The sequence below is a fragment of the Heterodontus francisci genome, chromosome 2, assembly GCF_036365525.1.
Source record: "Heterodontus francisci isolate sHetFra1 chromosome 2, sHetFra1.hap1, whole genome shotgun sequence".
In the NCBI taxonomy this organism is placed as follows: Eukaryota; Metazoa; Chordata; class Chondrichthyes; order Heterodontiformes; family Heterodontidae; genus Heterodontus; species Heterodontus francisci.
Window position 1 is genome coordinate 213052162 of NC_090372.1, and position 21226 is coordinate 213073387.

Here is a 21226-nt window from a genome sequence, read left to right on the forward strand (position 1 = left end):
ATTGATAATGGGGAAATGGCAGACATGTTGAACAATTACTTTACCTCAGTATTTACAGTTGAAAAGGAGGATAACTTGCCGGAAGTCCCGAAAAAATTAACAGCTGATAGGGGACAGGGACTTAATACAATTAATATAAGTAAAACATCAGTAACAAGGTAATTAATGGAACTAAAGAGTGAGAAATCCCCAGGACCTGACAGTTTCCATCCGAGGGTGTTGAAGGAAGTAGGGGAGCACATTGTAGATGCCCGAACTATAGTCTTTCAGAGTTCCCTAGATTCAGGAGTGGTCCCTCTGGATTGGAAAGTTGCACATGTCACTCCACTTTTTAAGAAGGGTGAAAGGGGGAACCAAGGAAATTACAGACCAGTCAGTCTGACCTCTGTGGTGGGGAAGTTGCTGGAGTCTTTAATCAAGGATAGGGTGACTGAACACCTAGAAAAATTTCAGTTAATCAGGGACAGCCAACATGGATTCATGACTGGAAGGTCATGCCTGACAAATCTCATTGAATGTTTTGAAGAGGTGACTCAGGTAGTGGACAGGGGAGTGTCTATGGATGTTATATGTATGGACTTCCAGAAGGCATTTGATAAAGTCCCACATAAGAGACTGTTAACTAAGGTAGAAGCCCATGGAGTTGAGGGCAAATTATTGGCATGGTTAGGAAGTTGTTTGAGTGGTAGGTGATAGAGAGTGGGGATAATGGGTAAGTACTCTGATTGGCAGGATGTGACTAGTGGTGTCCCACAGGGATCTGTGTTGGGGCCTCAATTATTCACATTATTCATTAATGACATGGATGATGGAGTAGTAAGTCATATATCCAAATTTGCTGATGATACAAAGTTAGGTAGCATTGTAGACAGTCAAGATGATAGCATAAAATTGCAAGGAGGTATTGACAGACGAGGTGAGTGAGCAAAACTGTGGCAGATGGATTTCAATGCGGGCAAGTGTGAGGTTATCCATTTTGGACCAAAAAAGGATAGAGCAGGGTACTTTCTAAATGGGGAGAGGTTAAGTACAGTGGATGTCCAAAGAGACTTGGGGGTTCAGGTGCATAGATCTTTAAAATGCCAGGAGCAAGTGCAGAAAATAATCAAAAAGGCTAATGGAATGCTATCCTTTATATCCAGAGGATTGGAGTATAAAGACATAGAGGTTATGCTGCAGCTGTACAAAACCCTGGTTAGACCCCACTTGGAGTACTGTGAGCAGCTCTGGGCACCACACCTTAGGAAGGAAAGATTGGCCTTGGAGGGAGAGCAATGTAGGTTTACAAGAATGATAGCTGGACTACAGGGGTTAAATTAGGAGGAGAGATTACACAAATTAGACCTGTTTTTGATAGAATTTAGAAGGTTAAGGGGTGATCTGATTGAAGTCTTCAAGATATTAACAGGAAAAGACAAGCCAGATAAAGATAAACTATTTCCACTGGTTGGAAATTCTAAAACTAGGGGGGGCATAGTCGAAAAATTAGGACCAGACCGTTCAGGAGAGATGTTAGGAAGCACTTCTTCACACAAAGGGTGGTAGAGGTTTGGAACTCTCTCCCACAAACAGCAGTTGAAGCTAGAACAGTTGTTAATTTTAAATCTGAGATAGATTTTTGTTAAGCAAAGATATTAAGGGATATGGGCCAAAGGCAGGTATATGGAGTTAGGCCGCGGATCAGCCATGATCTCATTGAAAGGCAGGACAGGCTCGAGGGGCTGAATGGCCAACTCCTGTTCCTATCTTCCTATATTCCTATTAATCAGGAGATTAGAGCAGCATGTGGCATGGGTAATAGTTATCATGGGTGACTTCAATCTGCATATAGACTGGGTAAACCTAATGAGCATTAAGTTTCTGGAGTGTGTTAGGGATAGTTTTCCACAGCAGTATGTTGAGGAACCGACCAGAGAACAGGCTATTTTAGATCTAGTATTATCTAATGAGAAAGGGCTAATTAATAATCTCATTGTAAAAGAACCTTTAGGGATGAGTGACCATAATATGATAGAATTTTACAATATGTTTGAAAGTGAGGTAAGTTCAATCTGAAGCCAGGGTGTTAAATTTGAACAAAGGAAATTATGAAGGTATGAGGGGAAAACTGGCTGAGGTGGATTGGGAAAATACATTAAAACGTATGACAGTACATAGACAATGGATAGTCTTTAAAGAAATATTACATAGTTTACAGCAACTATACATTCCTTCAAGGTACAAAAAACTCAAAAGTAAAGGCAGTCAACCGTGGATAACAAAGAAAGTTAAGGGTTGTATACGAGTAAAAGAAAAGGCCTATAAAGTTGCCAGAAATAGTAGTAAACCTGAGGATTGGGAGGATTTTAGAATACAGCAAAGGAGGACCAAGAAACTGATAAAGAAAGGGAGAATAGAATATGAATGTAAACTAGCAAAAAATCTAAAAACGGACTGTAAAAGCTTCTATAGGTAAGTATAAAGGAAATGTTTGGCTAAGACAAATGTGGGTCCATTACAGGCAGAGTCAGGAGAATTTCTAATGGGGAATAGAGAAATGGCAGAGAAGCGAAATGATTACTTTGTGATTGTCTTCACTGAGGAAGATACAAGAAATCTCCCAGAATCAGAGATCCAAGGGATTAGGGGGAATGAGGAACTGAAGGAAATTAGTATTGGTAAGAAGGTTGTATTGGAGAAATTAATGAGGCTGAAGGTTGTTAAGTCCCCAGGACCTGATATTCTACATCCGAGTGTTGAAAGAGGTAGCTATGGAGATAGTGGATGCATTGGTGATCATCTTCCAAAAGTCTATACATTCTGGAGCAGTTCCTGTAGATTGGAAGGTCGCAAATGTCACCCCACAATTTAAGAAGGGAGGGAGAGAGAAAACAGGGAATTACATCACTCATTGGGAAAATGCAAGAATTTATTCTAATGGATGTGATAAGTGGACACCTGGATAATAATGATCTGATTGGGCAGAGTCAACATGGATTTATGAATGGGAAATCCTGTTTGACGAACCTGTTGGAGTTTTTTTGATGTTACTAACAGAATTGATAAAGGGGAGTCGCTGGACATGGTATACTTGGATTTTAAGAAGGCTTTTGATAAAGTCCCCCACAGGAGGTTGGTTAGCAAAATTAAACCACATGGGATAGGAGGTAATATACTGGCATGGATTAAGGATTGGCTAACAGGCAGAGAGTAGGAATAAACTAGTCATTCTTCATTGGCAGGCTGTGACTAGTGGGGTACCACAAGGATCAGTGCTTGGGCCTCAGCTGTTTACAATTATTTGGATTTGGGGACCAAATGTAGTATTTCCAAGTTCACAGATGACATAAAACTGGGTGGGAATGTGTGCTGTGAGGAAGATGCAAAGCAGCTTCAAGGGGAATTGGACAGACTTAATGAGTGGGCAAGAATGTGGCAGATAGAATATAATGTGGAAAAATGTAAGGTTATCCATTTTGGTAGGAGGAACAGATGTGCAGAGTATTTCTTAAATGGTAAGAGATTACAAAGTGTAGATATACAAAGGGACCTGGGTGTCCTCGTCAATAAGTCACTGAAAGCTAACATGCAGGTGTAGCAAGCAATTAAGAAGGCTAATGGTATGTTAGTCTTTATCGCAAGAGGATTTGAGTACAGGAGTAGTGAAGTCTTGCTTCAATTGTATAGAACCTTGGTTAGACTGCACTTGGAGTACAGTGTGCAGTTTTGGTCCCCTTACCTTAGGAAGGATATTATGGAGTGCAACGAAGGTTCACCAGACTTATTCTCGGGATGACAGGACTGTCCTATGAAGAGAGATTGGGGAAACTGGACCTGTATTCTCTAGAGTTTCAAAGAATGAGAGGTGATCTCATTGAAACCTACAAAATACTTAAAGGGATAGACAGGGTAGATGCAGCTAAGATGTTTCCCCTGGTTGGGGAATCTAGAACCAGGGGACACAATTTCAAAATAAGGGGGAAGCCACTTAGGACAGAGATGAGGAGAAATTTCTTTACTCAGAGGGTTGTGAATCTTTGGAATTCTCTACCCCAGAGGGCTGTGGAAGCTCAGTCATTGAGTATGTTTAAAGCAGAGATTGACAGATTTCTAAATACAAATGACATAAGGGATATGAGGATAGTGTGGGAAAAAGGCATTGAAGTGGATGATCAGCCATGATCATATTGAATGGTGGGGTAGGCTCGATGGGCTGAATGGCCTACTCCTGTTCCTATGTAAATCACTCAGAGTACCAGAGACTGTCTCTGGATTAGAACACCCAATACAACTTACCTTGAGGAACACAAATGGACAATCCCAGAGGTTGGGCTGAAACCTGTTATCAGGGTTAACCACTGCATTAGCCAGTGTAACTAGTGCAGTGCTGGGGCTGACGCATCCAGTCTGCTCCTAATCACTGTCCAATTACTCTCATGGGAAGTGGGCACCATGTGGACACAGGCTAAAGACAGAATTCGGCCCTGCTCTCCTCATCCACCCCCCCACCTCCTCCCATCCCCCCCTCTACCTCTCTCCATCCCCTCCCCCTCTTCCTATCCCCGCCCCCTCTCCAGCACCCCATCAGCACCACTCTCCCATCCCCTTCACTCTCTTCCCCCATCCCCCCTCCCTATTCCCTCCCTCACTCTCCCCATCCCTTCCCTCTCTCCCCATTCCCCATTTCCTCCCTATCCCTCCCATCCCACTCTCCCCATTCCCTCCCTCCCTCTCTCTCCCCATCCCCCCTCCTCCTCCCTTGCACATGGCCCTCATCCCCTCCCCCTCATTTCCTCCCCATCAACCTCTCCCACTGCCCCTCATTCCCTCTGCCTGTGATGGTGATGAGGGGATGGGGAGAGTGATGGAGGGAGCTGGTTATGGGGGAGGGGTGTGGAGGCAGGAAAACACGGCTGCACTCACTTCAGTTTCAGTAAGGGCTCCAGCCCCAGGACGTGCTGCATGATGACATTCAAAAACTCCTCAGGATCTGGAAAGGAAGAGTAAACAACTTGTTACTATTCAGTTGAGATTCTCTGGCTCCCCATTCCCTCCCCTGAAGATATTGGCTCCTTGCTGGGGTGTCTCCCCTCTCCCCCTCTAGTCTCACCCTAAATGTAAGCAAGAGTCCAGATTTTGAGTGGAACTGGCTATTCCACCACATGGGCATCACAATTTGTCCTTGTTAACTGAAAGATGATGGTCATGGAAGCAGGGGGGGAGAGGTTGTGATTATTTCCCCCTTCCAAATGCAGGGATGTTGAGGCTAACAGTGTCACTCTCGCCCCAGAGTTGGAAGGTTGTGGGTTCGAGTCCCAGTCCAGAGACATGAGTGCAAAATCCAGGCTGACACTCCCAGTGCAGTACTGAGGGAGTGCTACACTGTCAGAGGTGCCATCTTTTGGATCAGACGTTAAACCGGGGGCCCCATCTACCCTCTCAGATGAATGTGGAAGATCCTACGGCTGCTATTTTGAAGACAGACAGGGGAGTTCTCCCCTGTGTCCCGGCCAATATTCATCCCTCAATCAACATCGCTAAAAAAAAAAACAGATTCTCTGATCATTATCTGATTGCTGTTTGTGGGAGCTTGCTGTGCGAATTTGGCCGCTGTGTTTCCTACACTACAACACTTCAAAAGTACTTCATTGGCTGCAAGGTGTTTTAGGCCGCCCTGAGTTTGTGTAACACACTCTATAAACATGCTTTCTGACTCTTTCAGGCGCAGGCTGACTGTAAACACAAACGCAGCTACAAGTGATGATATCACAGCACCGCGATTGTCCTCATTACTGACCTTTCTCCTCGGTGGTGAACCCCTCACAGTAACCGTCTCGTGTCAGCTCTCTCCGCAGGTTCATGACCTTTTTACAGTCTACAAACCCATCCCTGATGTAGAAAAAGAGAGACAGACAGACAGACAGAGAGAACATCATGCCACAGGTTTTGACTGAGCTGCTACCATATTCCACGACGTTCTGTGACGGTTTACCTTAAATCTGTGTCGCCTGGTTACTGACCCTCCTGTCACTGGAAACAGTTTCTCTTTAGTTACCCTCTATGGTTTTGAACACCTCTATTAAATCTCCTCTTAACCTTCTCTGCTCCAAGGAGAACAATTCCAGCTTCACCAGTCTCTGCACATAACTGACGTCCCTCATCCTGGTAAATCTCCCCTGCACCCTCTCCAAGTCCAGCCTCAACATCCTTCCAGCGTGTGGTGCCCAGAACTGGACAAAATACTCCAACTTTGACCTAATCGGTGTTTTGTAGAGGTTTGGCGTAATTTCTTTAATTTTGTACTCTCTGCCTCTATCAAGCCAAGGATTACAACCTTCAAACCTGCCCTTCCGCCTCCCAGGGAGTCCAATGGAGTATTTTGGAATTTGGAGGCCAGGAGGAGAAACAACCCCGAAATGAACCTGTGGGGGAGGAGCTCAGATCCCCCTGTTTGACTGCCCATCCACCCCCTTGCTCCAGTGGTTGTGAGTGTGCTGTGGGTATTGGGTAAAAGCTGGCTTCTGATATAATATACAAGGTGGAACAGCATCCGACACTCACTGACTGGGCTCCCGAATGCAGATTGGCTGTCGGGTGAGGTACTGAGGGAAGGGGCTGGGATGTTGGGGAGTGGGGGAGCAAATTAGTACAGAGGGCAAGAACAAACATTGCAAAATATCTCAGACACAGAGCTGGATCATTGTAAGCTGCGGTGACACGGTCACCTCCCCTCCCCCCACTGCCATCTCTCTACCCACCTCCTCTAACTGCCTGCCCTCCTCCATCACCCCACCATCCTCCCTCCCACACCCTCCCTCTCCACCGCTCTCCCTCCCCCCCACCCACGTACTGACCTGCGCAGTGGATTCACAATCTCCTCCCGTAATATTTGCTGAATGTGTCCGGATTGGCTTTTTGTGGATTTGTGAAGCATGGAGTCCAGCACCATGGTGCAGGAGAAGAGGCTGCAGACACCAAACACACACAATCACCATCAGAGAGTCAGAGAGGCTGAGGGTGGGGTTGGAAACTTACTTTTCTTATTTGTATCTGATTTATGTGTGTTTCCGTCCCCTCCCCCCTCTCCACTGTATATAGGGATATGCCCTTCACCCAAACCCACCTTTTTCTTGGGCAGTATTGCACGGAACAAAGGCTCAGGACACTCGTAGCTCAGAACAGTTCAAAAATAAAACGGAAGAAAATTAGTAACAGTCTTCACTGCCTGTATTATATGTCCCAGCTGTGGGTTCAGACAGGCGAGGCCTGGTCTCCAGGTGAGGCCTAGTCCTACTATCCCTGGTTGTGTTCAGACAGGCAAGGCCTGGGCGAGGCCTGGTCCAACCATCCCTGGTTGTGTTCAAACAAGCGAGGCCTGGTCTCCAGGCGAGGCCTGGGAGAGGCCTGGTCCTACTATCCCTGGCTGTGTTCAGACAAGCGAAGCCTGGGAGAGGCCTGGTCCTACTATCCCTGGCTGTGTTCAGACAGGCGAGGCCTAGTGCTGGGTGCCTGATTTAAAAGGGTACTGAAGAACGAACTGACCTGTTGGTTCTAGAGTTTTCCATTTTTTATTTTAGATATCCAGCCTTTTCTCCTTTATTAAACCCTAAAAAAATTCCAAACTCTACCACTAGCTAGGGAAACAAGCAAGTAATTCTCAAACATATTGTTTTCTCCTCGCAATGGGCGACCTTTCAGGACCTTCCTGCCTGGGAAACTGGAGCGTGCGCAAGACCCGGCACTAGTGAGCCAATCCCCAGGAACTGTAGGGGCATCGCTGCTGGACCCCATCCCATGCCCGGCCTACCATCACAGGGATCCTGAGGCCAACATTCACTGCCCTCTTGACATGCACTGGTTATCAGGTGACTTCAAACCCAGAGCCCTGCCTGACTCCGATAGAAACTCGCTTGGATTAAATTATGGATAATTATCAAAGTTAAGAGTGTCCCTGCCTGAAAAGAGCGGAATCCATGTAGCAGGAATTGCAGTGTCCCTGAATCCCGCGCATCCTTCCTTGTAGAATCCGCACAGCCTCTTCATTCCTTGGCGGAGGGATGATGTCAGGAACTATGCAGCTTTCCTGATTGGCTGCGGGTAAATGAAAAAGCGAACAGTTTGCACTGTGAAGACAACGCACTGACTGACACACTCCCCCACACCCCCTCCTGTCTCATCAAATCCCCTCTCCCTCCCTCCCCCCCTGACTCTACACTCCACCCTCCCCCCCCATTATCAACTCTCTGCCTCCTCACCACTCCACGCCTGCCATGGTGAATATGAAACAAATCACTCACTCTCCCAGGAACTGAATATGGGCAGACATACCATCCCCACCCACATTATTTTGGGCCCTGCCCATCCCCCATAATTTTCTCTCCTCTCCTCTAGCAGGTGTGGGCTCCTTCTTTGAGAATAAAGCACCATCAGTCCCTCATCCACATGGCTGCTCTTTGCAATGTGAATCTAGACAGGTCATTCAACCATGGCAGGCATCACAAGTGATCCTGAAGACCCCCCAATCTGCATCAAATGCCTTCATTCCTGGAGATTACACAGTGCCAGGAGAGTCCTGTTTTAATCGGAAGGCTGTCTCTCAGTGTAATGAGCTCATAGCTGGAGAGCTGATGATCAGGAATGTCATCTGAAGGACAATGGGGGAGCAGGATGGGAATATACGGGATCAGTGAGGCTCTTACAGCAGTGCCCGCCAACCCCCCTCCCCACCCCCCGCCCATGTCCTGGTGGGTAGTCACACAGCAAATACTCCATGGGCACAGCGCAGTGCGAGAGACCCTCACAACCAAGGTACAGGAACAGAGGGATAGAAGGAGGCCATTCAGCCCCTCAAGCCAGTTCTGCCGTTCAATTAGATCATGGCTGATCTGTACCTCAACTCTATTTATTCACCTTGGCTCCAGACCCTTCAATATCCCAAAAATAATCTATCAATTTCAGTCTGGAAAGTTCCAATTGTCCCGCGGCTGGGGGAAGAGAGTTCCCGATTGCCAGTACCTGGTGTGTGAGGCAGTACCCCCCGACATCACCCCTGAACGGCCTAATTTTAAGGTTCTAGCCCCTTTGTTCCGGACTCCCCTCCAACCACAGAAAACAGTTTCTAATTTCTCTCTATCTACCCTGTTGAATCCTTTAATCATTTTCAACATCTGGATTAGACCACCTCTCAATCTTCTATATTCAAGCCTAGTCGATGTAACCTGTCCTCACAATTTAACCCTTTTAGCCCCAGAGCATTCTGGTGAATCTGGACTGCACGCTCTCCAAGGCCACGATATCCTTCCTGAAATGGGGGTCTGATCAAGGCTCAGTACAACTGAAACATCACTTCCTCTCCTTTGTATCCCACTCCCCCTTGAATAAAGACCAACATTGCAATAACCCCCCTTAGCATTGGCGAGGGATGGGAGGTAGTGAAGACACAATTTTAAGGCTTTCTTTAAACGCAATCTTGACATCAATCATTCAATATTTCCTGATCTACCTCATCTTTGACCTTTACTCTTTACCCCCACCCCCCCCCCCCCCACCCTCACTGACCCTCTGGCGGGGTGACCCACACTATGGGCCTTGGTCTCCTGCCACTTATCTTGGTAACGAAACAGCTGAATGAGGAGCTATCGACCAACAAAACAGTCTTACTGGTTCGTTCTGGGTCTTGCGAATCTTCCTGAGCTATGGCTAGAGACTGAAATCTGGTGTCAGGCTGGCAGGATTCCACACGGACAAATATTCCTCTTTTGGTCGCGCACTGGAAGTATCTTTTCCCCTTCCAGGTGCCGTCAGACACTCCTTTGTCCTCGTCCTGTGAGACAGTAAAATCTGTGAAACACACGAAACCACACTTTCCCCCTGCTCCCAGAGTAAAGCCAGTGTCCACTGCATAGAAGAGCTGCAAAGACCAGAAAGGAAACTGAAGCAAAAGAAAAAACTCAATTTAAATACCTAGGAAACTATGGCAAGGATGACATGGGGGAGATGGTGGTGTATCGGTAATATCACTAGACTAGTAATCCGGAGGCCCAGGCCAATGTCCTGGGCACATGGGTTCAAATCCCAACTTAGCTGGTGGAACTTAATTAATAAATTCAATTAATTAATAAAAATCTGGAATTGGAAGCTAGTCTCAGTAATGGTGATCATGGAACGATCATCAATTGTCATAAAATTCACTAATGTCCTTTAGGGAAGGAAATCTGATGTCCTGACATGTGACTCCAGACCCACAGCAATGTGGTTAACTCTTACATGCCCTCTGAAATGGCCTACCAAGTCACTCAGTTCAAGGGCAATTAGGGATGGGCAATAAAGTGATGCCCACATCTCATGAAAAATTTAAAAAAAAACAAAGATTAGGAAAGACAACAAAAAAGCAATTAGGAAAGTAAAGAGAAAGTATGAAATTAAGTTTTCAAGGAATATATAAAAAAAAATTGTAAAGTATTCAACAGACACATAAATACCAGGAAACTAACATGGTGGACATAACACTGGAAGAGATCACAAAGGATATGAAGATAAAAAGGGGGGCAGATAATTGATACACTGGCCAAACTGAAGAGGATAAAACCCCTGAGCTGGATGGATTGCACCTATACATGTGAAAAATAAGTTAGGGAAGAAATAGCAGAGGCAATATTACATATATATAAAACATAATTAAAGAAGGGAATAGTACCAGAGGACTGGCAGACAGCTAATGGGATTCCGATTTTGTATTCTTTCATGGGGTGTGGGCATTGCTGGCAAGGCCAGCATTTGTTGTCCATGCCTAATTGCCCTTGACAACTGAATTGCTTGCTAGGCCATTTCAGAGGGCATTTAAAAAGTCAACCACATTGCTGTGGGCCTGGAGTCACATGCAGGCCAGGTCATTGATGAAGCAGCTGAAGATGGTAGGGCCTAGGAACTCCTGCAGTGATGTGCTGGAACTGAGATGATTGACCTCCAACAACCACAACCATTTCTTTGCGCTGGATATGACTCCAACCAGTGGAGTGTTTTCCCTCGGATTCCTATTGACTCCAGTTTTGCTAGGGCTCCTTGATGCCATACTCGGTCAAATGCTGCCTTGATGTCAAAGGCAGTCACTCTCGCCTCACCTCTTGAGTTCAGCTCTTTTGTCCATGTTTGAACCAAGGCTGTAATGAGGTAAGGAGCTGAGTGGCCCTGGCGGAACCCAAACTGAGCATCACAGAGCAGGTTATTGCTAAGCAAGTGCTGCTTGATGGCACTGTTGATGACACCTTCCATTACTTTACTGATGATTGAGAGTAGGCTGATGGGGCGGTAATTGGCCGGGTTGAACTTGTCCTATTCTTTGTGGACAGGACATACTTGGGCAATTTTCCACATTGCAGGGTAGATGGCAGTGTTGTAGCTGTACTGGAACAGCTTGGCTAGGGGCGCGGCAAGTTCTGGAACACAGGTCTTCAGCAGTGTCCAGTGCCTTCAGTCATTTCTTGATATCACGTGGAGTGAATCGAATTGGCTGAAGTCTGGCATCTGTGACATCGGGGACTTCAGGAGGAGGCTGAGATGGATCATCAACCGGTACTCCTGGCTGAAGATTGTTGCAAATGCTTCAGCCTTATCTTTCGCACTGATGTGCTGGGCTCCCCCATCATTGAGGATGGGGATATTTGTGGAGCCACGTCCTCCAGTTAGTTGCTTAATTATCCACCACCATTCACGGCTGGATGTGGCAGGACTGCAGAGCTTAGATCTGATCCATTGGTTATGGGATCGCTTAGCTCTGTCTATCGCATGCTGCTTACACAGTTTGGCATGCAGATAGTCCTGTGTTGTAGCTTCACCAGGTTGACACCTCATTTTGAGGTATGCCTGGTGCTGCTCCTGGCATGCCCTCCTGCACTCTTCATTGAACCAGGGTTGGTCTCCTGGCTTGATGGTAATGGTAGAGTGGGGGATATGCTGGGCCATGACGTTACAGATTGTGGTTGAGTACAATTCTGCTGCTGCTGTTGACCCACAGCGCCTCATGGATGCCCAGTTTTGCATTGCTAGATCTGTTCGAAATCTATCCCATTTAGCACGGTGGTAGTGCCACACAACACGATGGATGGTATCGTCAACGTGAAGGCGGGACTTCGTCTCCACAAGGACTGTGCAGTGGTCACTCCTACCAATACTGTCATGGACAGATGCATCTGCGGCAGGTAGATTGCTGAGGACGAGGTCAAGTATGTTTTCCCCTCTTCTTGGTTCCCTCACTACCTGCCGCAGACCCAGTCTAGCAGCTATGTCCTTTAGGACTCAGCCAGCTCGGTCAGTAGTGGTGCTACCGAGCCACTCTTGGTGATTGACATTGACGTCTCCCACCCAGAGTCCATTTTGTGCCCTTGCCACCCTCAGTGCTTCCTCCAAGTGGTGTTCAACATGGAGGAGTACTGACTCATCAGCTGAGGGATAGCGGTAGGTGGTAATCAGTATGAGGTTACCTTGCCCATGTTTGACCTAATGCCATGAGACTTCATGGGGTCCGGAGTCGACGTTGAGGACTCCCAGGGTAACTCCCTCCCCACTGTATACCACTGTGCCACCACCTCTGCTGGGTCTGTCCTGCCGGTGAGACAGGACATACCCGGGGATGGTGATGGCAGCGTCTGGGACATTGTCTGTAAGGTATGATTCCGTGAGTATGACTATGTCAGGCTGTTGCTTGACTAGTTTGTGGGACAGCTCTCCCAACTTTGACACAAGCCCCCAGATGTTAGTAAGGAGGACTTTGCAGGGTCGACAGGGCTGGGTTTGCCGTTGTCGTTTCCGGTGCCTAGGTCGATGACAGGAGGTCCGTCGGTTTCATTCTTTTTTATTGACTTTGTAACAGTTCAGATACAACTGAGTGGCTTGCTAGGCCATTTCAGATGGCAATTAAGAGTCAACCACATTGCTGTGGGTTTGGAGTCACATGTAGGTCAGACCAGGTAAGGACAGCAGATTTCCTTCCCCAAAGGACATTAGTGAACCAGATGGATTTTTACAACAATCGACAATGGTCTCATGGCCATCATTAGGCGAGATTTCAATTCCAGATTTTTATCTGTCTTTAGTGATACTGGATGACAATAAATATTGGTCAGAATCCCAGGGATAACTCACCTACTCCTCCTCAATTAGCACCAAGGAGTCTTCAACATTAGCCTAAGGACAGACACAGGGCCTTGGTTTAATGTAAAAGCAAAATACTGCAGATGCTGGAAATCTGAAATAAAACCAAAAAAGTGCTGGAAATACTCAGCAGGCCTGGCAGTATCTGTGGAGAGAGAAGCAAAGTTAACATTTCAGGTCAGTGACCTTTCATCAGATCTAGCAAAGGTTAGAAAAGTAATAGGTTTTAAGGAAGTAAAGTGGTGGCAAAAGAGAACAAATGGGAAGGTGTTGATTGGACAGAGGGTCACATAGAATAACTGACAAGGAGGTCATGGGGCAAAGACAAAGAATGTGTTAATGGTGTGGTGAAATACAAAGCGTTAGTGCAGAGAGGGTGTTAAATGACAGAATAATGAAAGCCCTAGCCAAAAGCAAAACATGAAAAAAAATGATAAAAGAACAATGGGCAGGCACACGATTTTTAAAAAAGTGTAATGATGAAACAAACTTAAATAAAATAAAATAAAAAATAAAAAAAGGGGACCAGTCATGCTCTGAAATTATTGATTTAATATCTCATTTAAAAGACAGCACCTCTGACAGTGCAGCACTCCCTCTGTGCTGCACTGGGAGGGTCAGCCGAGATTACATGCTCAAATCTCTAGAGTGAAACTTGAACCCACGACCTTCTGACTCAAAGACGAGAGCAATACCCACTAAGCCACAGCAGAAACAAGCCTCACGCCTACAGAATGAGCAGTTAATGGAGGTACAAGGTGTCCCATTTCCCCAGTGAGAGTCAACACTCAGCGAGGGGGGGGGGGGGAAGAAAATCAGTGATGGAAGGGGTGGGGAGGGGATATAAAGGGGAACCGATCAAGGCATGCTGATGAGTCACAGACCCCTCGTGCACCAGGTTACACTTTGAACCAAGGCCGGTCGAAATGAGTGGGAGCAAGGAGCTCAGCAACACCGAGTAAGAGGCAAAAGATGCCTATCCCCAAAAGGCCAAATCTATTCAGTAGATAAACACCCGTACAGAGTGTCAACAAGGACAGTCATAACATAGAGGATCAGACTCAATGGTAAACTGAAAAATGAAGCCCAATAATTCTGGTAATTCCTGGGGCGAGGCACCAGAGAAAATATCCTCCTGAGCTGCCATTTTACTGTTCAAAAACCCAATGTGCTTCTCTCAAGGAAAGGAAGCCACTTACCTCTACCCAGTCAGGCCTAGGCCTAGTTCCAGTGACTTACTATGTGGCTGACTGCAATGCCCCCTGATTACCACTCATTCACACTACAGCTGTGAAGTGCAGCTGTGATGCCCCTGCAGTTGAATGGCCTGGAACATTGTCCATGCTCCCACACAGAATGGTCACTTGGATCAAGCAGTGGAGAGTTGAATCACAATCTTCAGAGAGAGCGAGAGAGAGAGAGAGAAAGGAGGTAAATGCATAAAAGACTCTTCATGGACGCCCAGCAAGTCAAAGATATTAGATGAGGTAGGTTTTAAGGAGATGGAGGTGGAGAGGTTTAGGGACGAAGTTGCAGAAAGTGAAGCCTTGTCGGCTGACGGCAGAGCCTCTACTGGGAGTTTCACTACTTGACCTAATGATTCATCCATGGCTGCACAGTGGCTTGAAAGTGCCACCCCTCCCCTTACCAGCTCGACACCAGCACATTTCCCCGTCATTCCCGGTAGCTGACCCATCCACTGGATGACCCCAGTCACCGGTTGGCCTTTGTCCACATTGATTTGTACAACAGATTTAATTCCCAGATTGCAGTTCGACTGGCTCCCTCCGTTCTCCCAGATGTCTGGCTTCAGGTCTTGACGTAACTGGCTCTCTCTGGCTGTAATAGAAGAACAACAAAAAAAATTGACTCCTCAAGTTTAGTCCAGTGAAGCTCAAAGGCCACAACCCCAACCTACTCCAAGGGCCAGGCCCCTTCAGGTCCTAACTGGCTGCCTGCTTTGGCCAGTCGTCTTACAGCGGTCAGGCACATTCCCAGACAGCGAGATAGAGAGTGAAAATAATTCCTAGGAATGATAGTATTAATAAAGGGTTCTGAGACACATGGAACAGCAGGCCTGGTGAGGGGCACTGGGGAATGGGAGATAGGCAATGAATAGGCCGCAGCCAGGGAACAGAGAAGCCTGTGGCACCGGGCGGGGCTGACGGGCCTGTGACACCAGGCTGAGGGTGGGGGGAGGGGCCTGTGACACAGGGACAGGGGTGACAGAGGGGCCTGTGACACTGGGAGAGGCAGAGGGGCCTGCGACACTGGGCCGTGCAGCAGAGGGGCCTGTGACACTGGGAGAGGCAGAGGGGCCTGCGACACTGGGCTGTGTAGCAGAGGGGCCTGTGACATTGGGAGAGGCAGAGGGGCCTGTGACACTGGGCTGTATAGCAGAGGGGCCTGTGACATTGGGAGAGGCAGAGGGGCCTGTGACACCGGGCCATGCAGCAGAGAGGCCTGTGACACTGGAAGAGGCAGAGGGGCCTGTGACACTGGGCCATACAGCAGAGAGGCCTGTGACACTGGGAGAGGCAGAGGGGCCTGTGACACTGGGCCATGCAGCAGAGGGGCCTGTGACACTGGGCCATGCAGCAGAGAGGCCTGTGACACTGGGAGAGGCAGAGGGGCCTGTGACACTGGGAGAGGCAGAGGGGCCTGTGACACTGGGCCATGCAGCAGAGGGGTCTGTGACACTGGGAGAGGCAGAGGGGCCTGTGACACTGGGAGAGGCAGAGGGGCCTGTGACACTGGGCCGTGCAGCAGAGAGGCCTGTGACACTGGGAGAGGCAGAGGGGCCTGCGACACTGGGAGAGGCAGCAGAGGGGCCTGTGACACTGGGAGAGGCAGCAGAGGGGCCTGTGACACTGGGAGAGGCAGAGGGGCCTGTGACACTGGGCCGTGCAGCAGAGAGGCCTGTGACACTGGGAGAGGCAGAGGGGCCTGTGACACTGGGCCATGCAGCAGAGGGGTCTGTGACACTGGGAGAGGCAGAGGGGCCAGTGACACTGGGAGAGGCAGAGGGGCCTGTGACACTGGGCCATGCAGCAGAGGGGCCTGTGACACTGGGCCATGCAGCAGAGAGGCCTGTGACACTGGGAGAGGCAGAGGGGCCTGTGACACTGGGCCATGCAGCAGAGGGGTCTGTGACACTGGGAGAGGCAGAGGGGCCTGTGACACTGGGAGAGGCAGAGGGGCCTGTGACACTGGGCCGTGCAGCAGAGAGGCCTGTGACACTGGGAGAGGCAGAGGGGCCTGTGACACTGGGCCGTGCAGCAGAGAGGCCTGTGACACTGGGAGAGGCAGAGGGGCCTGTGACACTGGGCCATGCAGCAGAGGGGTCTGTGACACTGGGAGAGGCAGAGGGGCCAGTGACACTGGGAGAGGCAGAGGGGCCTGTGACACTGGGCCATGCAGCAGAGGGGTCTGTGACACTGGGAGAGGCAGAGGGGCCTGTCACACTGGGAGAGGCAGAGGGGCCTGCGACACTGGGCCATGCAGCAGAGAGGCCTGTGACACTGGGAGAGGCAGAGGGACCTGTGACACTGGGCCATGCAGCAGAGAGGCCTGTGACACTGGGCCATGCATCAGAGAGGCCTGTGACACTGGGAGAGGCAGAGGGGCCTGTGACACTGGGCCATGCAGCAGAGAGGCCTGTGACACTGGGAGAGGCAGAGGGGCCTGTGACACTGGGCCATGCAGCAGAGAGGCCTGTGACACTGGGAGAGGCAGAGGGGCCTGTGACACTGGGCCATGCAGCAGAGAGGCCTGTGACACCGCGCTGGGGTTGGGGGGGTTGGGAGGAAATGGGAGATAGAGGGTGGAAGAGTGGGTGGGAAAGTGATTGCTGGTCGGCAGGGGGGGGTTTGGATTGTCTGTCGGGGTGGGGTGGCTGCTTCAAATCATTGTTGGGGGTGGGGAGCAGTTTAGCTTGGAGGAGGCCCTGAGGCAAAGCACTCCTGAGCCTCCTGTCCCACGGGCATTGCTGCAAAGGCATTTACCAGGTGCACAGCCGTTCCCGCCTCCCATCAGATGCCCTGGAGAATTACCTTACAGCCCTTAAATCAAAACAGCTTCCAAAATCTGAGGCACACAGTCCGATTAGTGTATTTAAATAAATGACAGACCTCCCGAGAGCAGGATTGTCACACACCCAATATCCGGCTCCCTTAAAACCAGAACTGGGAGACTGGTTGAGTCGGGTTCAGATTTTTGAAATTTTAAACCCGCATGCAGCCCCTCCTGGCCGTAGTGGAGGGAATTATAAATCCCTCAACAGAACAGTAAACATCAGCACCATGAGCTGCTCCCCTCCTGCTACAACCTCCAAGACTACACCCTGCATTACACTGATAGAAATACTCTCCCAGGCACTACCCAATTTAACCAGAACACTGGTCCCTGCCTCAACCACTCCCTTTGGCAAAGAGATGTGAGAGGATGGAGTCTATAATTGTGCTGTTGGATGGTTATCACAGTTCAACTGGACACCGCCTTTCCACACACTCTCCTGAACACTTTACAGAAATGCTCGGAATAGCGAGCTTCCTAAAGTTGCTTTCAGACACAGGCAAATCATTCCTGTGTGAAACATCCACCCAGTGCTTCAATATCCTTCTCCCAATAATTCCGATCGTCGACAGTCCCAGCGTCACAGTCTGTTCCCCCATTAACTGTTAATAGGCCTCTTCTGTTTACTGGCACTAAGAGGGCAGTCAGTGACAAGAGGTCCCCAAGTTAATATTGTCACTAAGGGAGCAGAGACAGAGGTTGGGGCAATTTCTTTAATCAGAGGTTTGTTGTAGTTTTGCCAAAGGGAGTGGTTGATGCAGATGCAATTACACTGACAAAGGGAAGAGCTGATAAATATGTGAAACATTGGATGACACAGGGCTATGGGGAGAGAGTTGGGCTGTAGGAATCATTTTAGACTGGGCACCAATGGACCGTCCACACTGTCCTATCAAACACTCCCAGGACAGGTACAGCACTGGGATTGGCTGGGCAATTTGGAACACTTCCTGCCAGCAATCAGGGGGAGCAGCTGCACCTGTGTTGCAGCAATTGCAGAGTGGAGAGTGGAATAACTGCAAAGAGGTGACTATAGAGTGGAGACAGCAGCATTTACTGAGGAACTGTTGCACTTTTTCAACGATTAAGAAGACCTGCAAGTCATTTTGGAGAGGTGGGTGTTGGAGCACCAGAGAACTGTTGGTTGTTTGGACTGTTGGGGGAGGGAGGAGGCACCGGAAGATCCAGGGGTGGGGCTGCCAAATTCTGTAGGGAGCCCTTGTATTTAGTCTTGTGTTTGTCTGCCATCCTGCACAGAAGGGGCTCCCTCCCCACCCCCAACTGTGTGGCTCGGGACGGCTGGAGCTGCCCGGCTGAAGACTAGCTTAATACAACAACAGAAAAGGGAGAGAACCGGGCGGCTCTAGCCGACCCGAGCGAAGAGCCCTCCCCTAACTGGAAGATTGAACTGTAGACTCTGCAGGAAGGTGCTCCAACCACCAAGTGAACTGTAACATCCTCGCAGCTGTTCTTTCTCTCTCCATCACTCGGCCACCTATCCTCTCCTTGTCCTTTTCAACCCTATCCTCCTCTACTCCCATCCCCACCTCCCCCATCATATTGTTTGTGTTTAAGAAAACTGTCGTGTGCTTTGTTTCTTGGGGGTGGGCGTAGCTCTGCGACCCCATGGCAAGCCCCTCTTCGCCGGTGGCGGGGCCTTCCCGTTCATATGCTGCTGCGGCTGCTGCAGCTGCACCTGTTGCCCCGTCACCGTTTGCTTTATTAACATCGAAGCATGGAGTCAAGAGCTACGTCCACCCGAACATGACTATCGAGGCATGTGTGAAAGCAATGGCCGAGGTTGTCGGCCCTTCGGCCATTGTTGCAGCCTCTAAAATGTATGGGAAGGCAGTGTTGTTCCTGAGGACCGAGCGGGCGGTGTCCCTGGCTCTGAGCAAGGGGCTCACCGTGGGCGGGACCTTTCTGCCAGTGGACCCCCTGGAGGCCACTGCACAAAGGCTCATTCTATCCAATGTCCCGCCCTTCATTCCTGGTGAGCTCCTCCTTCCCCACCTGCACCATCTGGGGGAGGTAAAGACGGGGCTCACCCCAGTCCCGCTCGGTCTTCGGCAGAACAGCCTCCAACACGTGTACTCCTTCCACCGCCAGTTATTCATGCAGCTGGCGCGGGAGGAGGTGACAGAGGGCCACTTTAATGTAGAATTCCAGGGGACGGCCTACCGCGTCTTCTGGACCTTGGACGGGGTGCGGTGCCATGTCTGTAAGGGGGTGGGGCATGTTCGTAAGAACTGCCCCAACCTCCCGGCTGCCAACTCCAACTCGGCGGCCCAGGGTTGCGACGCTGCACCTCCTCCCACCCCCCCTACACCACCACCAGATACCATTCAGTCGGTACCGGAGGCTGTGGTTTTCACGGCCTCCGGCAGGGAGGGGGGTGACCGTCCAAGTGGAAGGAAGGCGCGGAGGAGAAATAAACATCGAGAGGCGCATCCCCTGGACACCGTGACACTACCCGAGTCTGAGCTCAGCCCAAGGCCCGATCTCGGGAATTCAACTTGCCCCAGGGCTGGGCTCAGGCCCAGGGTGAATAAAAAAGAGAGTGTGGAGGTGGAGGCCTCTGATGATATGGAGGTCTCTGAGCCTCCGCACACAACTGGGAAAAAGAGGAGAAGGCACCCGTCCACAGAAGTAACAAGGGGCCCTGAGGCGCAGGGCCCATCTGTTGGAGGGGAGCTGTCTCCTGTTTCGGGTCCCCAGGTTTCCCCTACCGCCACCACCAAGGCTGCAAAGTCCGGGCAGGAGCACTCTATTCCTCAGGATGGAGGGGAGGGGAAGGCCCCGGTACTTGAGGCCCCTCCTGAAGGAGTAAGTGGGCCCTGCTTGTGGTGGGGGAGCCTGGGGACGCCGCCCATTCTGCCACTGGGTCGGGTGCCCTGAATGAAGGGGAGGGCGAGGCCCCAGAGGGTCGGGCCTCCCAGCCAGAGTCCACCACCAACCAGGAGACACCCGACCCAGTTATAACTGAGAATGCTGCCCCATCTGCTGGGCCTGTGGGTGCTGGCGGAGCGGGAGATGGCCTCCTCCCTCCGCCTCCAGTCTCGGCTCCGGCTGGTTTCCAAGAGTCCGGAACTTCTGTCTCCCCTGGACCACTCATTGGCCTGGGGACGGAGGTGGAGGGGGCTCCTGAACTGCTGGTGCCTACAGGCTCCAGTTTCACAATAGAACCCAGAGAGGACTCCTCCGCCATCGATCCTGGGGGTGGGATCGTGACGGAGGCGGGACCAGCTGGCGAGGCCGGGACGTCCGCCCCACAGTGTGTGGTGGATGTGTCGGCCGCTGGCGGTGACGACCCGGAGGAGGATGGGGATTCGGTGCGGGGCACGGAAGATGATCTTGATTCCATCGCCAAAAAGGTGGTGGAGTCCCTCGTGCCTCCCACCGAATCTCCTCTCATCCCCACGGCGGAACTCCGGGATTTCCTCGCGGCTTGCAGGGGTTGCCGCAATAAAGTTCAGCTGGCCCTCGACCGTTGGTCGCATCTGGCGCTGATCATACAGTCCGTCCGTGCCGCCCTTAAGATAGCGGGCAAGCGCGCGGACGTGAGACTGGTTGAGAGGCGCCGTTTTAATGTGTTCCTCAATGGGTTGCTGGGGGAGTGGAGGGCCAGGTGCACTTCCACTCCCTCCTCACAGTGAGGTGTTTGTGACGGGTTTTAAGTACCTTTGACATGAAGATAACCATAACCAGCCTCAACATCAACGGCAGCAGGGAGTCTCACCGCAGATTTCACAATCTCTCAGTCCTCAGGGAAGGGAGATACGCGGTGAGCTTTCTGCAGGAAACCCACACCGTTCCGGGAGACAAAGCCACCTGGCTCCTGGAGTGGCAGGGTGGGGTCTACATGAGTCACCTCACCCCTATTTCTAGTGGGGTGGCTATCTTGTTGGCCCCGACTTTTCAGCCGGAGATCTTGGGGGTCAAGGAGCTAGTGCTGGGCCGCTTGCTCCACCTCGCCGTTCGCCTGGGTAGCGTGCCGCTCCACTTTGTGAACGTGTACGCGCCC

At 50.2% G+C, this 21226-nt stretch overlaps 1 protein-coding gene across 2 annotated transcripts in view; it reads right to left on the bottom strand.

Annotated features, from left to right (window-relative positions):
- cyldl (cylindromatosis (turban tumor syndrome), like) overlaps positions 1-21226 on the bottom strand; it is a 60760-nt gene that overhangs the window by 24553 nt on the left and 14981 nt on the right. For both annotated transcript variants that reach the window (XM_068015729.1, XM_068015730.1), the window contains 6 exons: positions 14777-14967; positions 9640-9802; positions 7935-8070; positions 6834-6944; positions 5777-5868; positions 4903-4969 (listed from right to left, as the gene is read on the bottom strand). In XM_068015729.1, coding sequence (XP_067871830.1) covers positions 4903-4969; positions 5777-5868; positions 6834-6944; positions 7935-8070; positions 9640-9802; positions 14777-14967 — 760 coding nt within the window. The remainder of the gene's footprint in view (positions 1-4902; positions 4970-5776; positions 5869-6833; positions 6945-7934; positions 8071-9639; positions 9803-14776; positions 14968-21226) is intronic.